This window comes from Euleptes europaea, chromosome 6 (assembly GCF_029931775.1).
Source record: "Euleptes europaea isolate rEulEur1 chromosome 6, rEulEur1.hap1, whole genome shotgun sequence".
In the NCBI taxonomy this organism is placed as follows: domain Eukaryota; kingdom Metazoa; phylum Chordata; class Lepidosauria; order Squamata; family Sphaerodactylidae; genus Euleptes; species Euleptes europaea.
Window position 1 is genome coordinate 71301513 of NC_079317.1, and position 21673 is coordinate 71323185.

The 21673-nt window shown below is 43.7% G+C and overlaps 1 protein-coding gene across 4 annotated transcripts in view; it reads right to left on the reverse strand.

Moving 5' to 3' along the window:
- Window positions 1-21129, reverse strand: part of NADSYN1 (NAD synthetase 1) — a 49373-nt gene extending 28244 nt beyond the window's left edge. For 3 of the 4 annotated variants that reach the window (XM_056851024.1, XM_056851022.1, XM_056851023.1), the window contains exons 1-7: window positions 21045-21129; window positions 18722-18782; window positions 18025-18141; window positions 8895-8984; window positions 7046-7097; window positions 3571-3659; window positions 1932-2049 (exon numbers count right to left, since the gene is read on the reverse strand). In XM_056851024.1, the coding sequence (XP_056707002.1) occupies window positions 1932-2049; window positions 3571-3659; window positions 7046-7097; window positions 8895-8984; window positions 18025-18141; window positions 18722-18782; window positions 21045-21129 (612 nt within the window). Of the gene's footprint in view, window positions 1-1931; window positions 2050-3570; window positions 3660-7045; window positions 7098-8894; window positions 8985-11221; window positions 11276-18024; window positions 18142-18721; window positions 18783-21044 lie in introns of all 4 variants that reach the window. The other variant, XM_056851025.1, reaches the window with a different exon arrangement.
- Between the last annotated feature and the right edge of the window lie 544 nt (window positions 21130-21673).

Below are 21673 nucleotides of genomic sequence, written 5' to 3' on the forward strand. Positions count from 1 at the left end.
TAGCTTCCACTGCTCATGTGTAGGAGTGGGGGGAATCAAACCCGGTTCTCCAGATCAGACTCCACTGCTCCAAACCACCGCTCTTAACCACTACACCACGCTGGCTCTCTATCTGGGTTTCAGTGAAGATTAAAAATAATTAGATGTACCCTCATTTAACCTTTAGTACTAATGACACCAAACTTGAAATGAGAGAAAGAGATTAAGAACTATTATTGGCCTTTCTTCCAACACTCTTGCTCCTTAACCCACAGACAACAAAACATTTCTCTCCAGGGCTTTCCAGTTTAGGCACTGGCTAAGAATACAGGTTATTGCCATGAGAATTACCAGCTCTGTATTCATTAGAACACATTAGAATGGATATTTTCACAAATTTGTGATTCCCTAACAGCTTGTTCTTGACAGAAAGTCTTAAGTGTTTTGTGTCAACTATAGACTGTGGAAGACAATTCTTAGCAGGATCTTGAAGCCATCCAGACTTCATGTCCCCCCCCTCCACTCAACGCCTCATAAATAAATATAACCATTAACTATCTCACTAATTTTGCTTGGGGGCAATCAGACAACACTGAACACCTACTTATGCTGGCATTACAAAAGATCTTTCCCCACACCTAATTATTTTGTTCTCACACATGCACATCGGCTATATTTTAACGACATAATCGCTTCTTGATTGCAAAATCACATGACGAAGCATAATTGTGCCCTGATATAGGGTTGTTGTTTTTCCACACAAGGACAGTCTGTGCTACTGATACAGCACAGTGGCAACAGAGCTTCCACGTGGCAGGTGCCCTCGCAGTTTCCCACCCTAGTCCTGCAGCAGTGCCCATCCTCCTCCACCCCCACTGGAGGAAGAAACAGATGTTACAGGGACAGGGAGAATGCCAACCATCTGGGGGGATTGGGAAAATGTGAACCTTACCACCCACATGGCAGCCATCTAGTCTTTCTTACAATCTTTTCCTAATCTTCGCAGCAAAGCAGGTTTGGGAAGTACCGGAGAAAAGCCAGAGAGAACCAGAAAGGTACACAAATGCACCATGATACTGTGAGGAAACTGCTGGTGGGGGACGGGCAGAACCCACATCCCATAAACACTGAACTCGGGAAAGGTGACCCATGTGGACCAGAGGGGGGCAGAACCCACTTCCCATAAACATTGAACTCGGGGAAAGTGACCATGTGGAAATGGCCATAGTCAGTTAGAGGCATCATTCATTTGTCATAATCATGTTGCCAATTTTATTCAGTCACTGCCGTTTCAGAACGCTTCTGGCCATCCCAGGCTGTACCTGTTGGCTGCTACAGTTCAGAGATGTCTCTCACCCTCTGACATAAGGCAGATGCCACATGGTAAAATAAAAAAGCTCAAAGCCAGCGTGGTGTAGTGGTTAAGAGTGGTGGTTTGGAGCGGTGGACTTTGATCTGGAGAACTGGGTTTGATTCCCCACTCCTCCACATGAGGGGCGGAGGCTAATCTGGTGAACTGGATTTGTTTCCCCACTCCTACAAAATGAACCCAGCTGGGTGACCTTGGGCTAGTCAAAGTTTTCCTAGAGCTCTTTCAGCCCCACCTAACTTACAAAGTGTGTGTTATGGGGAGGGGAAGGGAAGGTGATTGTAAGCTGGTTTAAGTCTTCCTTAAGTGGTAGAGAAAGTTGACATATAAAAACCAACTCTTCTTCTTCAAATGCATGTGTGAGTTGACCCTATGAAGAGGCTGGAGATCACCATCGTTTGAGATATGATTGCTTCGCTACCTAAGACTCTGAAAGCTGATCATCTGCCTAAAGACAAAATTAATGGAATTAAATAGCTGTGGTTTCCTTTGGTTTTACATAGTCCAGAATTAGACCTCAGTATATAAAACTGGGAATTCACCTATGGTCAAAGCTGAAGGAAAAACTCTCAGAAAGATGTACCTTTGTCATTGCAGAGTTTACCAAATCCACTCGCGTATGAGCTTTCCTTAATACATGATGGCTTGCAGAAGAATTGGTGAAGATCTCCACTCCATCAATTCCCATTTCAATATGGGGACTGTAAAATTGAGCAATCAAAAAAAAAAAAAAAACTCACTGACATCAATGAGACTTAACCCAGGGAGGGCAACTCGCTGTCTGGTTAAAATAAAAACTGCATTTGCTAACAGCTCAGAGCATTAAACTGGAGACAACATTTTGGATCCTTCAGCAACAGGTACACTAATCTAGATACCACTACCTACAGAGCCAGAGCAGCTTCATGGAATGAAGCCCGTACCTGGTAGGGGCTGTCAACTTTTTTGGTGCAGTCACCCAGAAGTCAAGTCCAATGTCTGTGATAGTAGCACCGTACTCACCACAGCAAATGCCTCAATGCTGTTTCATGTATTATTTTATTTAAACTATTTACATTCAAGCCAGATACAAGGTTCCCAAAACAGTATACAAGAATAATTGGTAAGCTAGTCATAATCAATAGAACCTAACAACATGAACAAATATCAGCGTTGCCTATAGGGCACAGGACCAGGCAAAGGACAAGTTTAGGGGACTGAAGCAAGAATGTAATCCTGATTCTACGGCATAAATAGGCCCACGGAGCCTTCTTGCTAATGCAAAAGATGTGTCGTAAACATCTCCTACAAGTCCCATTCATGGGCCCCCATGCTGCAGGCTGGTAATCCATGGCCTACATTATCCAATACTTCCCGGCCAGGTTTACATCTTGTTCACAATTCAGCAAAAATTAATCACAACTAAGTCTTACTGAAAGCCACAGAATGAGATTTGGGCCTAGTCTTGTGGCAGTGGTAAACCACTGCAGGTATTGCCTCACTTGATCAAATGGGCGGCAAGGGGAAGTTTCCTACAAATGCTGGTTTCCACGTGTAGGTGTTTTTATGATGGACCAGTCAGTAATGGTATTTTTCTCCCTCACAGTCTGAAGTGGTACAGCTCAGATGTAGGTTTACCGCCTTAGGGAAAATTCTGCCCTAATTGCAACATTTATTAGATTATGCCCTTAAATGTAAAGCACTGCAGCTTTGGCAGCAGTCTCATATGGTATCCTTCACCAACGGCTTCCGGACTTTCACTGGCCTCGAGGAAAAAGTATGAAAATCCAGCTGGCTCCAAGCACTGCTACAGAGAATATCGTTGTCAGCAGAGTTACATGATCATAAAAAACCACAACCGATGGGATCGCCACTGAAAGTGGCTAAAAATATTGTGTATAATGCCAACATAGTGATAATTCTAAGCAATTCTACTCAAAATCCTAGTCAGGTCTATTCAGTGGAGCTTAGAAGTGTTCTAAGAACTCCCAAGAAAGTGTTCTAAGATTCCACTGATAGTCATCTTAAAGGGCTTTCTTGAACACAGAAATCCCAAGAGCGAAATCTTCTCAAAATAATATACATAATCTCTTCTACATACTGCCATGGTACTGATTATACAGACATGCTCTCTGTAACATCATCTTACATAGAAAACCCATCAGTGTTTATAGCATTATCAGTTTAGGGAGGTTTTGAACCAGTTCCACAAATGTTTTCATGTTAGTTCAGCCCTGACTTACCTGTTTGGTGTCCACAGCTCTTCACAGATCTCACTCCCTATGCAGGTATCTAATGTTGCCAGAACCGCATCTCCAAATGGAACGCTTTCCTGATATAAGCAAAGATAGTGTATATAACCCAGTAATCTACAATCCAGAAATACTGATCAACAGAAATAAAGATACTTGGTGAAAAGTATGATAAATCATACTATCATATCATACAATCATGTGTATCTTACTAATTACAAGTGCAAGATACCAATGGATGCAGACCTTTTTCTTATTTTCCTTCTCTCAGCATCAGCCCCTTTTGACCAATGAAAAACTCATGCTTGATGATGCTGTGGATATAAAGGATATAGGATGGGGTAGCTGCAGAAAGCAGAGGGAAATGGGGTAAAATCATCCTCTTTGCCCTCTTCCATCAGCAGCATCTTTGTGGAGAACATCCATTTCCATCTGAGTGTTGTGCCAGTAGTTCATAGGACCGAACCCATCATTTGCACCATAATAACCTGATTTGAACTCTACTAATGTTATCTAGAGCCAGCATGGTGTAGTGGTTAAGAGCGGAGGACTCTAACTAGGAGAACCGGGTTTGATTCCCCACTCCTCCACATGAAGCCTGCTGGGCCAGTCACAGTTCTCTCAGAACTCTCTCAGCCCAACATGGAGGCAGGCAATGGCAAACCACCTCCGAATGTCTCTTGCCTTAAAATCCCTACAGGGTTGCCATACGTCAGCTGTGACTTGACAGTACTTTCCACCATCACCAACGTGATCTAAAATCAAACTTTAAGTCAACTGCATTTGCCATTCAAGCATAATTTATAACAAGGATAGCTAAATGCAATCTATTTATACAATGCAATGGCACAGTTAAAGCACTTCCTTTTCCTATAGGAGAGCAGAGTAAAACAAAGGCTGTGCGGCTCTAGTTAGCACTTGCTGACTACAGTTATCCCTTAGCATTATCAGCTGGCTTTTTAGATCAGGCCAATATGCTTCAATCTGGAATGCACCCAGAACACACCCTGATATACTGATAACAGGCCCATGAAAGTTGTGTTAGCCAAATAGCCTGGTTAAATTATGAAATGGGGAATAGCAGATTAATAACTGGCAAAAGACGTAACTAAGCGGGATATAACCGATGTATACCAGAGTCTGTCCCATGACCCCCAGAATAAGGCGGAGGCAACGGATTTTGTTTAACAGGTTTTTACTTAATTATATATATGCACGCAAGCAAAACAGACTTTCATAACGTACAAACAGAGTCAAGAGAATAAAGGTAGTAAAAGTAGAACATTCGCCTATTTGGCAGGATCCCTTTGAAGATGGGGAGATAATCACCTGATCCTGAAGACGGAATCCTGGGTTCCATGCGGCAGAGACAAGGGGAGAAGGGGGCAGGGGGTTCCCGTGACTTGACCAGCAAGGCGGGAGGAGTACGCGGTCAGGCAGCACTACCCAGACCGACAGAGTAACAGTAGGCGAGAGATAGGGAGTGCGAGAGGGAACTCTCTAGTGTGTGCTGGCGTCCCCAGTTATACTCTTTCTGGGGTGGGGATTGATGCGATTACCCCTCGTGGTTCCCTGAGTAAACAAAGACCTTGATGGTCGGCTGAGAGGTGGGGCAAAGGGCAATTTAGACAGGCTACACCTAAACCATTGACTAAGCACATTCCGGGAGAGTCGGGAGATGGGATTATCCGGTCCAAGACAAAGGTTTGCGGGGCTGTGCTCGATTGCCTCATTTCTTTGACGCCGGAGGCGCAATCTTCTTCCACTGTTATCTCAGAGGTTTCCGATGAGCCATCAATCATGCAGATGGAGGGTTGGGTGAACTGCGTGCATGTCCAGTCGTTCCCTGCAAAATGGCTGCAGCTGGAGACTTGATCTGGTACAGAGAAAATGGATTCCATCTGATTATCCATGAGGGCTTTCCTGCTCATTGTTCCTCCTTGTCCATTTGGCTGGATAGTACGGGAGCCTCTGTCCATAACGTCTGGGCTTGACACCCGTCTGGGATGGAGGTGACACGTGTCTCTTTGGTTAGTATGTAATACAGTCCAGGAGATGGCAACCATTTGGCTACAGTTGAAAGTGAAGTCTGGAACATTAGACAGCCCACAACCTCCTTTGCTAGTAATCAAAACGAGTTAGATTTAAATGCTCTGTTTTGCTAAGGGTAGAGTCTTCCTCTGATACAAGGAGCCTTCCTCCACTGGAAAAGCTGTGCTCCTTTGCAGGAAGGCTCATTGTACTGAAAGCAAGTTCTGCCTTTGGTTTCAACCTGCTATGTGATCTATGGCTCACATTTTCAGGCACTAATAATTAACTAACCATTGGCCGCTGTCCTTTCTGTAGCATACGATTTATTTGAAATCTATATGCCACGTTTTCTGCCGTCAGGATGGCACCCAAAGCAGTGTACAAAAATAACAACAACATAAAGCCACAATCGTAACTGACATAAGCGTACACAGCCTAGTCAAATTAACCAAAGAGAGAGGCAAAAAAAAAAAAAAAAAAAACACACAGTGGAAGGAAAATAAGTGTCAACAACGATTCATCAGCATGAAATACCTGCTGAAAGTACCACATTTTGACTAAACAGTGAAAAGCCAGCAGAGAAGGAGCCAAATGTGCTTCCCCTGGAAGATTGTTCCACTGTGGGAGTCACCACAGAGGTGTAGACTGTATTCCCTGCAGTTAAGAAATGGGACATGCTTTCCCCGCAGATATGAAAAAGGATATAGACATGCTTGACCTTAATACTTCATAACTACTCCAGACTTTCAGACATTTTTATAACTATGACATTTTGATCATTTTATTTATAGCTGAAATATAACATCTCCTCATTTAAGAGAGAAACTCACACGGGAATTAGTTTCCTATTTGTATGGAAGCCTAAAACAGATGAGAAAATCTTGCAGTTATATATATTAATTGTTATCCTGCAAACACAATGTGCCTACAGTCATAAAGATCTTTAGAATGTTATGTATATTTGTAGTCTGGAACTGTGATTGTTTTGACCACTGAAGAAGGCCATTTGCCTGAAATACGTTTGGTCTGGTCAAAAGTCTCATTTTGTGATTTTATGTCTATTTGTGTTGTATGTTTACGTGAGCACGCTGGTTTGGTAGGCTATTGCAGGGCCTTATGTACGTTATTGATTTTAGCCTGTAATAAATATATGCATATTTTGTTTTGGCCTTGGATGTTTCTTGACCTTTGGGTGCTTAATTATGTGCATGTACATCATCCTGATCTCCTTAAACAAATAAACTGGTTGGATAAAAATCAAGTCAAATATGCACTGTTGGATCAAATCAAATCAAATACACATTAAGCAACCTACAGTGCAATCATATGCAGAATTGTTCCAGTCGAAGGCATTGATGCCATATCTAAGTCATCTGCATTCACTGTAATGCTGAAATTAAAAACATGCTAATAGTGAGGGAGGGGAACACCTTACCTGGTTTGTTATTTCTTGAATCATTCTAGGAAGAAAATAGTCTTCCACCTGCCTAGAAAACAAATTATGCTACAAATAAGAATGAAAAAAAAAACAATTTTTATGCTAAATGATAATAGATTGCCATAAATCTTCAGTAAGTATCCATTCTATAATAAGTTAGTTTTGTACCTTTCACAAACTAGCCAAATAGTAAAATTGTATCAAGGGTTTAACACAGGCCTATTTCACCTTGTGGTTCATTCAGCCAACGGAACCTTTGTGGCTTGCCAGGAACTTGATAACTCCCTCCCCCCTTCCCCCCAGTTTTGCAGTCCAAGGCAAGCAGCAAAAGCAGGTACTTTATCAAGTCCCTAATATGTCAAGTCCCAAATTGCACCTGGGGCTCGTTTACCTTTCCCCCTCCAAGGGCTGGTAACACCCTTGGACAGCAGGCCAGGCTCGTGGGTCCTGCATCAACAGTAGGCAGAAGGAGAGACCTGGGAAAGGATCGTTTTAATAAACCGAAAGCCTTATTGAAACCACATTTAATAAAGCCTCGCTCACCCTTTGCGCTCAGCCAGGCTGGCCAAGCCTCTCTGTGTGCAAGGGTTACTCGAGCAGGAAGCTCCACTGACAATGAAAAGCAGAACTGGCCCATCTTTGGCCCCTCCTTTGTAGGGCTGATGCCGGCCCAGTATCATGAAGAGGGGCCGTGGCTCAGTGGCAGAGCATCTGCTTGGAATACAGAAGGTCCCAGGTTCAATCCCCGGCATCTCCAGTTAAAGGGATTAGGCAGGTAGGTGATGTGAAAGACCCCTGCCTGAGACCCTGGAGAGCTGCTACCAGCCTGAGTAGACAATACTGACTTTGATGGATTTATACTGATTCAGTATAAGGCAGTTTCATGTGTTCATGGACGCTCTCTGCCTTCTCCTTGCCTCTTTTGCCCTTTCCCCTCAGCTTCCGCAGTGCGAGTGTGCCCCAATTTTTCTAATCGACATCTTTATTTCTGTTGCCTGGCTCATCAGGCTCTAACCATTTTTAGCTCTTTCAGGGTTGTTTCCCCTTACTGTGCTGGCTGGTGGGAGGGAGGGGCTTGGTTACACAGAGAGGTTTCCAGCACTGCATGGGTACCATACTGCTATGGAGCAAGCCATTCTTGGGCCAGAGTGCCATGCCCTTGATCTTCAGCCTGTACTTTTGCTTTTCACACACAAGCGTTCTCTATTCCTAAACATGGCTTAGCAAATGTTTGCTAACGTTATTGACTAGACAGGACATTTCATGCTAAATTGACTGAATACACCAGGGGTGTCAAACTCAATTGTTACGAGGGCCAGATATGACATAAATGTCACTTGGTTGGGCTGGGCCGTGCCTCGCCAGCCCAGATTGAGAGTAGGGGGAATGGCTGCGTTGGCTGGCTTGCGGGCCAGATATGAGCTCTCAAGGGGCCAAATCCAGCCCCCGGGCCTTATGTTTGACACCCCTGGAATGCACAGCATACTTCAGGGACTGTTACAACTTACAAGCCTGGTGTTTGTCATACCCCTGCCGACTTAGAGGCATGCATATAAGCACTGAATGAAGCATAATCTACTAGCAACCAGTGTTACACCACCAATCTATATTCCATGTCTCACATCTAAGGCATTATAATGCAGTATTAGCATACTGAAAGCAAGATGCTGCTGTAATACATAGGTATAACTCTCATGAAATTCTATATATACTAATGCAAGATTTTTAAAAGCTTGAGTAAGATCACATGGCAAATACTTCTGAAGGACTGCTGTGAAAAAGATCAAAGATCACCTGATTATCTTTAATAGATATCACAGGATAAAGGGTGAAGTACACAGCTTACCGTGATCTGTTCCAAGGAGTGAACCATCGCATTTCCCTGTAGTTTCCGGTATTTGCCAAAGCCATCTTTGGTCTTATAAGGAGGATTTTCCTTGCATCAAAAAAAAAAAAAAAAGCCTCATGACTATGTGAAGTGTAATAAAACCATAAAAACAAGTCCTTTGAGTACAATCCAATCAGTTAAGCATTTTAAAGACCAGAGATTTCAACAGAGTGACAATTAAGTATGTGTTTAGCTGTTCTACTAAAAATAATGCAAATTAAACATACACCTAAATGCAAGCCAGTGTGTCAGCGTGGTGTAGTGGTTAAGAGCAGTGGTTAGGAGCAGTGGACTCTAATCTGGAGAACTGGGTTTGATTCCCCACTCCTCCACATGAGTGGTGGACGCTAATCTGGTGAACCGGGTTGGTTTCCCCACTCCTACACATGAAGCCAGCTGGGTGACCTTGGGCTAGTCACAGACCTCTCTCAGCCCCACCTACCTCACAGGATGTCTGTTGTGGGGAGGGGATGGGATGGTAATTGTAAGCCGGTTTGATTCTTCCTTAAGTGGCAGAGAAAGTCAGCATATAAAAATCAACTCTTCTTCTTTAAACTAGATTAGATTTAGATGAAATTGGTAGAAGGAATAGTAACAATTTGTGATATGTAGATGACATCACATTACTGTCAGAAAAGAGGGAAGATTTGAAACGACTCCTGATGAAGGGTAAATCAGAAAGTGCCAAAGGAGGATTACACTGAACATCAAAAAGACAAAAGTAATGACGACTGAGGAATTACACAACTATAAGGTTGACAATGAAGAAACTGAAATGGTTAGAGCTTTTCTATTCTTTGGCTCAATCAACAACCAAAAGACTATGAAATCAGAAGGAGATTGAGACTGGGAAGGGCAGCCTTGAAAGGAACTAGAAAAGATCCTTAAGTGTAAAGATGTGTCGCTGGCAACCAAAATCAATATAATTCATGATATAGTATTCTCCATTACTGTGTATTGATGGGAAAGTTGGACAATGAAGAAAGCTGACAGGAAGAAAGTGGATTCATTTGAAATGTGGTGTTGGAGGAGAGTGTTACGGATCCCTTTGATTGCCAAAAAAGACAAATTAGTGGGTCTTAGATCAAATCAACCCTGAACTCTCCATAAAAGCTAAAATGACCAAATGGAGGCTATCGTACTTTGGTCACATTATGAGAAAACAAGACTCGCTGGATCATCATCATTTATTTCAACACAAAATCAGCTCCAGAAAATTAACAAATAGTTAAAATAAATACATATATAATGTAACATACACAAGTTGAAAGGGGGACAACGAAGAATAAAACTCTCCTCCCTAGAACAGGAAAAAATACTAAGACTTACAGCCCATTCCTGAACTGTGTGGGCGAAAGTTCTCTGGAGGTCCACAAGGGCCCGCACCAGCATCTGTGCCACATGTGCTGGCATCTGGGCCACTTGCGCTGCCACAATGGCACGGATGCTGGTGTTGGGCCACACACGCCGGACTTCCTGCGTTGCCGTGGCAGCACAGCTCTGGGACGACGAATGCCCCTTTTGCCCTTACTTGCATTTATGTCACCTATTTAGGTGGCATAGCCCCATGGAACGCTATGGAGCGGATCCATGGGGCTTGCAAGTAAGGGCAGCTTTCTGCCTTTGGGGTGGGCTGAATCCTCCTTTGGAGGCTGCACGGCGGTGCTGCCTCCAGCCACTGGCGCAGCCCCTCCCCTCAGGAATTGGCCGCCCGTTAGCAGCTTTTGCAACCCACCAGCCTGCAGGCAAAATTTAGCAACTTCATAAGTTATCTGCTGGGAAAGGTCAGCAAGAAGAAAGGAGGCATAAAATTGTTCAGATCTTCCCTTTCTGACTGACAAAACTGGATCGATACACTGATTGCAGGTGTCATTATGAAATAGACAGTGCAGCAAAACATGTTCACCCCCATTTTCCAGTCAGTGCTGCTATGTACTGGCTGCTGGGAAAGACTTGGAGACTGGAAAGGTTAGAAAGGTTTCATTGTACACAAGGTATGGGATTTTCCTCCAAGAGTTTTGCTTTGTCCCACTGAAAAAGACAAAGGAAAAGTTGAAGGCAGCAGAAAAAGAGGAAGACCCAACACGAGATGGATTGATTCAATAAAGGAAGCCACGGCCCTCAGTTTGCAAGACCTGAGCAAGGCTGTTAATGATAGGGGTTTTTGGAGGACATTGATTCATAGGGTCGCCATAAGTCGGAAGCGACTTGACAGCACTTAACACACACAAGTTAGCAACTAGAAGTATCCTAAAAGAGTACTTTCAGTGTACATAGCTACATACCTATTTAGGAAGATCACTCTGCAATTGTAGCGAACGTTTCGATGCATGACAGGACTGCGGAAATAAAAAACAGTATCAGATGTTAGAAGCTAAAATGACTAAACTGAGGCTGTTGTACTTTGGTCACATTATGAGAAGTCAAGAGTCACTGGAAAAGACAATCATACTAGGAAAAGTTGAAGGCAGCAGGAAAAGAGGAACATACATGAACACACGAAGCTGCCTTATACTGAATCGGACCCTTGGTCCATCAAAGTCAGTATTGTCTACTCAGACCAGCAGTGGCTCTCCAGGGCCTCAGGAAGAGCCAACAAGAGATGGATTGACTCTATAAAGGAAGCCACAGCCCTCAATTTGCAAGACCTGAGCAAGGCTGTTAAAGATAGGACGTTTTGGAGGACAATGATTCATAGGGTCGCCATGAGATGGAAGCGACTTGACGGCACTTAACACACACATCAGATGTTAAATTATCTATTCCTAGATCAATTAAGATGACCAAGTGGAGATAACAGAGTTTTCTCATGTACATGCACATCATTCAGCAGCTCATCACTTGAAGGCTCACAGCAGGATTTACAACTTGACACCATTGTCAAATATAGTGCTTGAAATGAAAACTGTATCTTGAGTCATTTGGCATGATTGTTTCACATAGGACGGCTGCTGCAGTTACTGAGTGGTAAACAGGCATGTATGAACTTAAGTCGCAGAATCACTAAGAATGTTTCAAATGTAACCCTTTAAGGAACTATGCGTTCCAATAAAAAAACCAACCAAACAAGGGCTTATTGTTAAAATTTAGTTAACTCATACGGATGGCCACTGAAGGTACCAGACATGAAAAGAATACCTGAATCTCTGTTCTTTACACTGTAAAGAGAGCAGAGTTTTTCTGGGTCACCTTTCCTCTGCCACCGCTCTGCAAACACTTGGAGGGAATGCCAAGTCACTGATGCATTCAGGTGCCTCTGGTCTACCATGTAGCCAGAAAGACTTTTCGGTTATGATGACCCATTTTAAAATTGAGTTAGTGTTGATTCTGGCCGCTTCTTCTGCCTGGGTTGCAGGTGATTGCAGCTCATTGCCCTAGGGGAGTGATTAGTCTGAGTGGGAGGGGCTGTGTGCCTGGGCCTGACTCTGCCCTTTGCTGAGTCACCATTGCACTATAAAAGGCTCCTCCTCACCAGAGGTGCGAGCCGCCTGGGAGTTGTGTTTGGGGTTGTGTCTGGGGGCCTTGAAACAAAGTTTTGTTTCTGTTCTTTACTCTGCAACCGGTGAGTCTCGTGAGACTATTGGTAGGGTTATCATTGGGGGAGTGTACAAGAAACAATACCATGTCTGCAATGAATTCAAGCGGAATGGCTGGTGAGGGAGCGGAGGCAGTGACGTGTAAGGTCTGTAGAATGTTTGTTTTCCTGCCTGAGGGTAACTGCAGTTACATATGTAGTAAGTGCCAGTTGGTGGCTCTATTGGAGGAGAAAGTAAAGGGACTTGAGGCACACTTGTCCACACTGAAAATTACAAAAGAGGGTGAGGAGTTCATGGACCGAAGTCTTAAAATACTCTTGAGAGGGCAAGAGGAGGGTCACATAACTTATTGTAGGGAGGGTGACCAACCTCAGGAGGAGAACACGTGGAAGAATGTTACCCACAGGAATAGGAAAGCCAGGAGACATTCCGTTCCTCTGCTGCTTAGCAATCGGTTTGAAAACCTCCCCATAGATGCTGAGTCTGGACTAGGGCTGTCTATTTGGTTCATCCGAACTGAAACACAGCCGAATTTTCCCCGATTCGGCGGTTTCCAGTTCGGATAGAGCCAAAGTCAAAAAAGGCGGGGAAACGACGAACCGAATTCGCCGAGTTCGGGCAGACGCCGAATAAATTTGTACAAATTTGGCGTCCCCAAATCGGCATTCTCCCACGGCGCCTTCCTGAAAAGAAGCTCTTTTCTGGAAGGCAAGCAAACTTGCCTTTCAGGAGAGACAACCGTTACCAAACACCGGTGGCCAAGCTGGGTCTTCTTCTGGCCAATCAGAGTAGGGATTCTCCCATTTGAACCTCTCTGAATTGGCCAGAAGAGAAGAAATACTCGCTGGCTGCCACGAGTCCTGCTGCTGTGCTGCTGATCCTGAGCTGACCTGCTGCTAGAATCATATTGGATTACTCCTGAGTCCTGACTCCCAGTCCCTGCTCCTGATGGAAGATATTCACAGTTTGACCCATTTGGGGGCTTTTCTCTATAACTTTTTTCCTGTGTGTAGGCGGGGGGGGGGAGAAGCAGATTCTGTGTGTGTTTGTGAGGGGGGAAGCCAAAGGGGGGTGGGTTTACCTGTTCTGCTAGGGGGTGGGCTTGATTGCCTCTGTGTGGGACTGTGCTTTCTGCTGTTTTCACCGGTTGAAAACCTCATCTGGAGTTAACTGTGGGTCAGTGAGTCTCTCTCTGGCTGTCTCCTATTGTTTCCTTTTTTCTTTTTTTTTGGAAAATTTTTATTGGTTTTTATAATATAAATTTTCCATGTTAACAAACAACAATAAAAGTAATATAAAAAACTAAATCATAAGTAATGTTGTTATAATTATTTAAATGCTAAATAAAAATAAAAAATAAAGGAAAATTTACTGACTTCCCCATCACCTCCGTCCGCCTCTTAATAAAGTATTCTATCCCATCGTGATATGGTCTGATCTTAATTATTCTTATATCTCAATTAAGTTTCAATCACAATATACTATTAAAATAATTGATTACACTTCTTTATGTTAGCAATGTCATCTAGATCAGATTAAAAGGTACTCTTCCATTTTCCCCAGTCCTAATTCATATTCACAGTATTTCATCCAAGCCTCCCATTCCCCCATAAATTGAACATTGTCTTTTTGATTTAAAGTAGCTGTAAGTTTTGCCATTTCCACCAGTTCAAATATTTTCATAATCCAGTCTTTTTTCCCAGGAGTGTCTGCCCCTTTCCATTTTGCTGCATAAAGCAGTCTTGCAGCTGTTGTCGCATAAATCAAAAAAGTCCTTTGTATTAACAAATCATCAGGTATCATACTTAATAGCATCATTTCTGGTGTTTTGGGTATATTTTTTTGTACTATTAGTCTTAATTCATTATAAATCATATCCCAAAAATCCTTAGCTTTATCACAAGTCCACCACATATGATAAAAAGAACCAACTTCTTTATTACATTTCCAACATTTAGGGGATGTCACTTTGTAAATCCTTGCAATCTTCTTAGGTGTTAAATGCCATCTGTACATCATTTTATAGATATTTTCTCGAATTGACTGCGCATTTATTCCTTTCAGCTCCTATTGTTTCCAATGGGCTGTGCAGCCGCTTCTGTTGTTTCTAATGGGCTAGCCTGTCATTCGCTTTAGTAAATCCCACGTCAGTGAGTCTCTCTCTGTTTGGCCCGTTGTTCTCCTTCGTTAGGAATTTGCGTCTTCTGGTTTGGGGGGGGGCTGTTTTGCTGGGGGGGCTTGATTGCCTCTGTGGAGTGTTATTTGGGGGGGTTACCTGTCCTGGGGGGGCTTGATCTCTTTGCAAGTGTGATTGTTGCTGTTTTCACTGGCTGCCACCTTCGTCTGGAGGTCGGTGAGTCTCTCTCTGGCTGCCCCAGAAACAATGGGAGGTTTTGCCTTGGATTTGCTGCTCTCTAGATGCACATTTCCCCCATCCAAATTTCCAAATCTCAACAATAAGCCCCCCTGCAGAGTTTTGAGAATTCAGAAATGTGCATCTAGAAAGCAGAAAAACCAAGGCAAAACCTCCCATGCATAAATAGCCAACGAGAAACAATGGGAGGTTTTGCCTTGAATTTACCGCTCTCTAGATGCACATTAAGGATTGCCTGCTCCCATTCATTCCAATGGGTGGATGGGGGGACCCCTTCCAGACCCCATAACCTGGGACCCCCTGACCCAATCTTCACCAAACTTGGGGGTTCTTGCAAGTAGGGTCCCTCCAAGCTACCCTGAAAGATTGGGACCGCTACCTCCAAAAATGCCCCCCCGGAGCCTCGGAAAGCCACAAATGTGCTTTAAATTGCTTTATTCAGCCGAATTTATTCAGGAATGCCGAATTTCAAGCCAAATTCCATGACTCCGAATAGGGCGAGTTCGGACTTTGGCATTTCCCGAATAAAAATGGGCTGAATTTTCCCAAATCGGAATTTTCCCGAATTTTTTTTTTAACAGCCCTAGTCTGGATTATTGGAACAAAGGCTAAGCACCCAGTCCTGTCTGGTCTCTCAGGTCCCTATGGATGACAGTACTCAAACCTCTGCTCCCCATTGTAGGAGGAGACGAGTGTTGGTTATTGGGGATTCCCTACTGAGAGGGGTAGAGGGTAAAGTGTGTCGACCAGACCTGTCATCTGGAGAGGTGTGCTGTCTGCTGGGAGCATGCACCTGGGATGTGACGGAAAGTCTGGATAGACTTGTTAGACCCACAGATCATTATCCCTTCCTGCTTACCCATGTGGGAACAAACGATACTGCCCAGCACAGCCCAGAAAGTATTAAAAGGGACTATACAGCTCTGGGTAAAAAGGTGAAGGAACTGGGAGCACAGGTTGTGTTTTCATCAGTCCTTCCTGTAGTAGGCCGCGGCTTGGGAAGGGAAGGAAAAACTGATCTCAGAACCACTGGCAATAATCTTTGAGAATTCCTGGAGAACAGGAGAAATACCAGCAGACTGGAGGAGGGCAAATGTGGTCCCCATCTTTAAACGGGGGGGGGGGGGGAGAGAAATCCCAAACAATTATCGTCCAGTCAGCTTGACATCGACACCAGGTAAGATACTAGACCAGATAATTAAACAGATGGTCTGTAAGCACTTAGAAAGAAATGCCATGATCACTGATAGTCAACATGGGTTTCTCAAAAACAGGTCATGCCAAACTAATCTCATATCTTTTTTTGATAGAGTGACAAGTATGGTAGATGAAGGGAATGCTGTAGATGTAGTGTACCTTGATTTCAGTAAAGCCTTTGATAAAGTCCCCCATGATCTTCTTGAAATAAAGTTAGTAAAATGTGGGCTGGATAATGCTACTGTCAGATGGATTGGTAATTGGTTGACCAATTGAACCCAAAGAGTGCTCATTAACAGCACAACTTCATCCTGAAGAGGAGTGACCAGTGGGGTGCCACAGGGGTCTGTCCTGGGACGGGTACTATTTTAAAAAAATTATAAATTACTTGGATGATGGAATAGAGGACATGATAATTAAATTTGCAGATGACACCAAGTTGGGAGGGGTAGTTAACACCCCAGAGGACAGGGTCAGAGTTCAGAATGACCTTGATAGACTGGAGAGCTGGACCGTAAACAATAAAATGGATTTCAATAGGGATAAGTGTAAGGTACTTCACCTAGGAAGAAACAACATAAGGCACAGGTACATGATGAGAGATAGTTGGTTTGAAAACAGTACATGTGAAAGAGATTTGGGAGTCTTAGTGGACCATAAACTGAATATGAGTCAACAGTGTGATATGGCAGCTAAGAAGGCCAATGCAATTCTGGGCTGAATCAATAGGAGTATTGTGTCTCGATCAAGGGAAGTAATACTACCACTGTATTCTGCATTGGTCAGACCTCACTTGGAATACTGTGTCCAGTTTTGGGCTCCACAATTTAAGAAGGATGTTGATAAGTTGGAGCATGTCCAGAGGAGAGCGACCAAAATGGTCAAAGGTCTGGAATCTATGCTCTATGAGGAGACTTAGGGAGCTGGGTTTGTTTAGTTTGGAGAAGAAACGGTTAAGGGGTGACATGATAGCCATGTTTAAATATTTGAAGGGATGCCATGTTAATGAGGGAACTAGCTTGTTCTCAGTTGCTTCAGAGACTAGGACATGGAGTAATGGATTTAAACTAAGAAAAGTGATTCCACCTAAACATTAGGAAGAACTTTCTGACGGTAAGGGCTGTTCGACAGTGGAATGCGCTGCCTCGGGAGGTGGTGGAGTCCCCGTCTTTGGAGGTCTTTAAGCAGAGGTTGGATGGCCATCTGTTGGGAGTGCTTTGATTGTGGGATCCTGCATGGCAGGGGGTTGGACTGGATGGCCCTTGTGGTCTCTTCCAACCTAGTGTGATTTTGTGATCTCAAGGCCGCTAAAACTGCAAGACATCCCCTTTGCGTGTACATCCATGACACACTAACTTGTTTATTTACAACAACCAGCCACTGTAATAATGCAATTCCCATGGATTCGTGATGAATTAGAGCTACATTGCATGAATCATCAGCAGACCATGACCAGAGACGTAAACCTAGAAACACAGTGTTGTCTCTATCTCAACATACAGTATAATGAGTTTTTCAACTGACACTAGGACACAGTATAGTAGAACATTTAGCTACCAGAAGCTTGGAACATATTTGGCATAGAACCATTTTTATCTATGCAACATAGCTTTGGAGGAACCAATATAATGAAACTGTAGATCCCCTAATAAAATGACATTCATTTCATCTTATCTGAAGGCAACATTTCAGGGGCGAAAGGGGGAGTTTCCTGATAAGAGGAATTTTGTACATTATGGCTTGGATTCCACCTAGATTTTCACAGGTGCAGGGCAGGGACAATTTTTATGATTTCCCCCCCCCCCAACAGAATACCTCTTGTTCCTCCCTACAAATTCCTGGGGGATCCCCCATCCCACAGGAGCAGCATTTCAGGGTGTGTTTTGGGCAACAGAATGGAGGAATTGGTGAAAATCATCCTTCCCTCCTTGCATCCTAGAAATCTAGGCAGGATCCAAGCTGATGAATATGCAATACTTACATGCCAACATCACATATTATGTCCTGAGTCACAGGAGATTCCAGAAGCTTAGCCAAAGCTTGAAATGAATGCAAGAGAGTATCAGACTCAAAGTAATGATCCGAACAGCCATAGCCACTGAACAAAAACAAAACAGAACACTATAACAAGCCAGAATTATACAACAGATATTATATACTAAGGAGAAGACTCAGAGCTATACTGACATTGTGTCCATTTAGAACACTGCTCACCTCACATAAAAATCATCATGTAGAGTGACTGCATATCTATATCATTATGTGAATGTGCAGCAGCAAGCCCTGACTGAAAGCACATTCCTGAGGATGTGCACACAGTAAATGAGAGTATATTAGTGCACACTAAATTAGAGTAAATTAGTGCACACTAAATTAGAGTAAATTAGTACACAGTAAATGAGGGCGTTCACCAAATTTGACAGTGTATACAGAAGGTACACACAGTTTATGTCACATAAGCACAGTTTACTTCCTCTCTATAGGAAACTTATCTTGTGAGAATCACCCTCAGCACCTACATCGGCAAAATCATGTTGTCTAAACTAAATTATCCCAGTGCAAGATAACAGCTGACAAATCAGAGACATAACTGTAAGAAAGGCAACTGGCAAGGAACGACATACATTTTTAGCACTCAAGAGAAAAGGCTCAATATGAGAAGGTTAAGCAATTCTTACCAAATCTCAAGTTCTGGACCAAGCCGATATCTCGCTCCCTTGCATTTAGCAATTTCAATGCCTAACAAAAATGTTTAGTTATTAGTATAACTTTTCAATGAAAATTTTTTTGATGACAAGTGATAATGTGATTGGCCACTCTGTGTGCTAGACTTCTGAATCATATCAGCCGTTACCTTCCCTGTTAAAAAATCAGCTGTTATGCAGTAAAGGTGGTTAAATGACTGCTGTGGTTAAATGGCTAAGAGAACAAATTGAAACCGAATCCTGACAAGATGGAGATAATGCTGGTCAGGAAGCACTATATCTTGAAGGACACTGTGCTTCCCATCTTTGATGGGGTTCAGCTGCCCCTTGCTCATTTGAGAGCCTTGGGGTTATACTGGACCCAATATTACTGCTGGAGAAGCAAGTTGCGGAAAAACTTTCTTCAGCCTAGAAGATGCCCCCCCGCCACCTTGACTCTGCTGATGTGGCCACCTGGATCCATGTCACAGTAAAATCAAGACTAGACTGCCGTAATGCACTCTACATGGGTCTGCCCTTGAAGTCAGCTCAGGGACTCCAGTTAGTATAGAAAGCCATAGCTCACTTATCTGGAGTTGGCTGGAACATGAATATTACACCCATTTTGCAGTCATTCCATTGGCTGCCCATCTGTTACTGGCTTCAATTCAAAGTACTGGCTATCACATACAAAACCCTACATGGCCTTGGACCCACACCTCCTGCACTGTGCCATGGTAGCTTTGCTCATCTGATTATTGCCTTCTGCACATGCCACTCTGCAAATGGGAAAGATCAACAACTGTACATACATGTGCTTTCCATGTTGTGGTCTCCACCTTGTAGAATAGTCTGCCTGAGGATGCCAGTAAGACCCCCACGCTGCTGTCATTTTGCAAAATATGTAAAACATAATTGTTCAGGAGGGCATTTTTATCAAGGTTCAGGTGGGTGCTCAAGCTTTTAATAATAAAGGTTTACTTTAACAGCTCTGTTTTGTTTGGAGTGCATCACTGGACAACCCTCGTTGGAACCTGTAGTAAATTCCCCATCAGCAAACACACACACACAAGTAAAAAGCAACAGAAATGTGAGAAATTCCACCCAGATTAAGAACTTAAAACTCCAGTTTATTTCTATTTTATCACCTGTACATGTGCAAACATCTATGGCCCCAGCTCGAATTTTTTAGGAACACTCATGAACATGTTTAGCTGACCTACGCATTATACAAAACTAAATGGTGCATGTCATGTTTTTATGATTCCCGTTAAAAGGTCCACACACACAGTAAACTAGCACAGCAGTAAGAACCAGTGAAGCACAGTGGCTGAAGTGTCAAATCAGGATGCAGAAGAATGGGGTTGAAATACCACCAGCACCACCAAGCTTACTGTGAGACCTTGGACTAATCAATCTCTCTCAATATATACAGCTTGCAGGGTTGCGGTGAAGATAAAAGGAGGGGCAACTAGATGCACCACCTTGAGCTCCCTGAGGCTGGGTGGGACAAAAACCTGCTTGGTTTAGCATCACCCCCTTACTGCTCTGCTGCTGGGGGAAATCTCCCCGCTTTGACACCAGGCTGTAAAGAAAGGATCCAGAGGACAACGTGGCACCTGCCTCGAAGCTGCCTTTTAAAATCAGGTCATTCGGTTGCAGATTTAAAAGTAGCAGTTCTCTTACAAAGGAACTTCAAAGGGAGATTGGAAAGAGAAACTGCTGAATTATAGCTGATATTCAAACTAAAGTCAATGCATTTGTGTGTGTGTGTGTTAAGTGTCGTCAAGTCGCTTCCGACTCATGGCGACCCTATGAATGAAAGTCCTCCAAAATGTCCTATCTTTGACAGCCCTGCTCAGATCCTGCAAATTGAAGGCCGTGGCTTCCTTTATTGAGTCAATCCATCTCTTGTTGGGTCTTCCTCTTTTCCTGCTGCCCTCAACTTTTCCTAGCATGACTGTCAATGCATTTACCTGGGCTGAATACAGACCTTGCATTCATGGCTCATTACCAGTGCTGATTTCTCCACACCCACCTCTCCCCTGGACATCACAGACTCTTCTGCATAACACACCTAATCCCATCACGCCTGCTATTCGCATTGACACACTGTTAACATTTACATACTAACGCTTGTCTGAATTCACTCTCCTCTACTTAAAAGACAGATGGACTCACATTCTAGCTGTATCTGAAGAAGTGAGCTGTGGCTCACGAAAGCTCACACCCTGCCAGAAAATATTCTTGTTAGTCTTTAAGGTGCTCCTGGACTCTGGCCCTTTTCGACTTTTAGAATCTCAACCACGGGGCTTACTTTTTAAAATCCTTTCCAGGTTGCCACCGAAGTCCAGCGCCCACTGATTCAGGGCGCAGGCGGCCACCGTCACTTTTCTGCCCATCCTGCCCGCGAAGCTCCCTTCCCCCCCTCCGCCAAGGGAGAAACCCGGAACCGCCTCCTTCCAAAGCCAGGAGGCCACCAGCTTCGCTTTTCGCTTCCCGTCCCTTTCCCTCCCGCCGCCCGTGAGTCCTCCACGGAGCGTTCGACTTCCCTACCATAGAGACGAGGAAGAGAGCTGGCTTCCGGTTTTGGTTGGGGAAGGGTGTCAGTGGGAAGCTCGGCGTGATAGCGTTTCTTTTCGGGGGGTGGGTGGGGGGAGAAGGAGGTAGTAATCGAATTGGGTTTGCCTTAGCCAGGTGTGTGTCTGTGTGTTTATTTCTGTGCCCTTTTATTTCTCCTGCTGAAATGTTTCCCTTCCGCATGAGCGTGTGATGGTTTCAGGTGGCACAGACACGTGGACTCTACTAGTGAATTGAGTTCATTGGGAAAATCTGGATATCCTGTTACATACTTGCTCTGCTTCTTCTCCGGGCACTTTCACACATGCCGAATAATGCACTTTTAATCCACTTTCAATGCACTTTAACGATCGTTTGCAAGTGGGC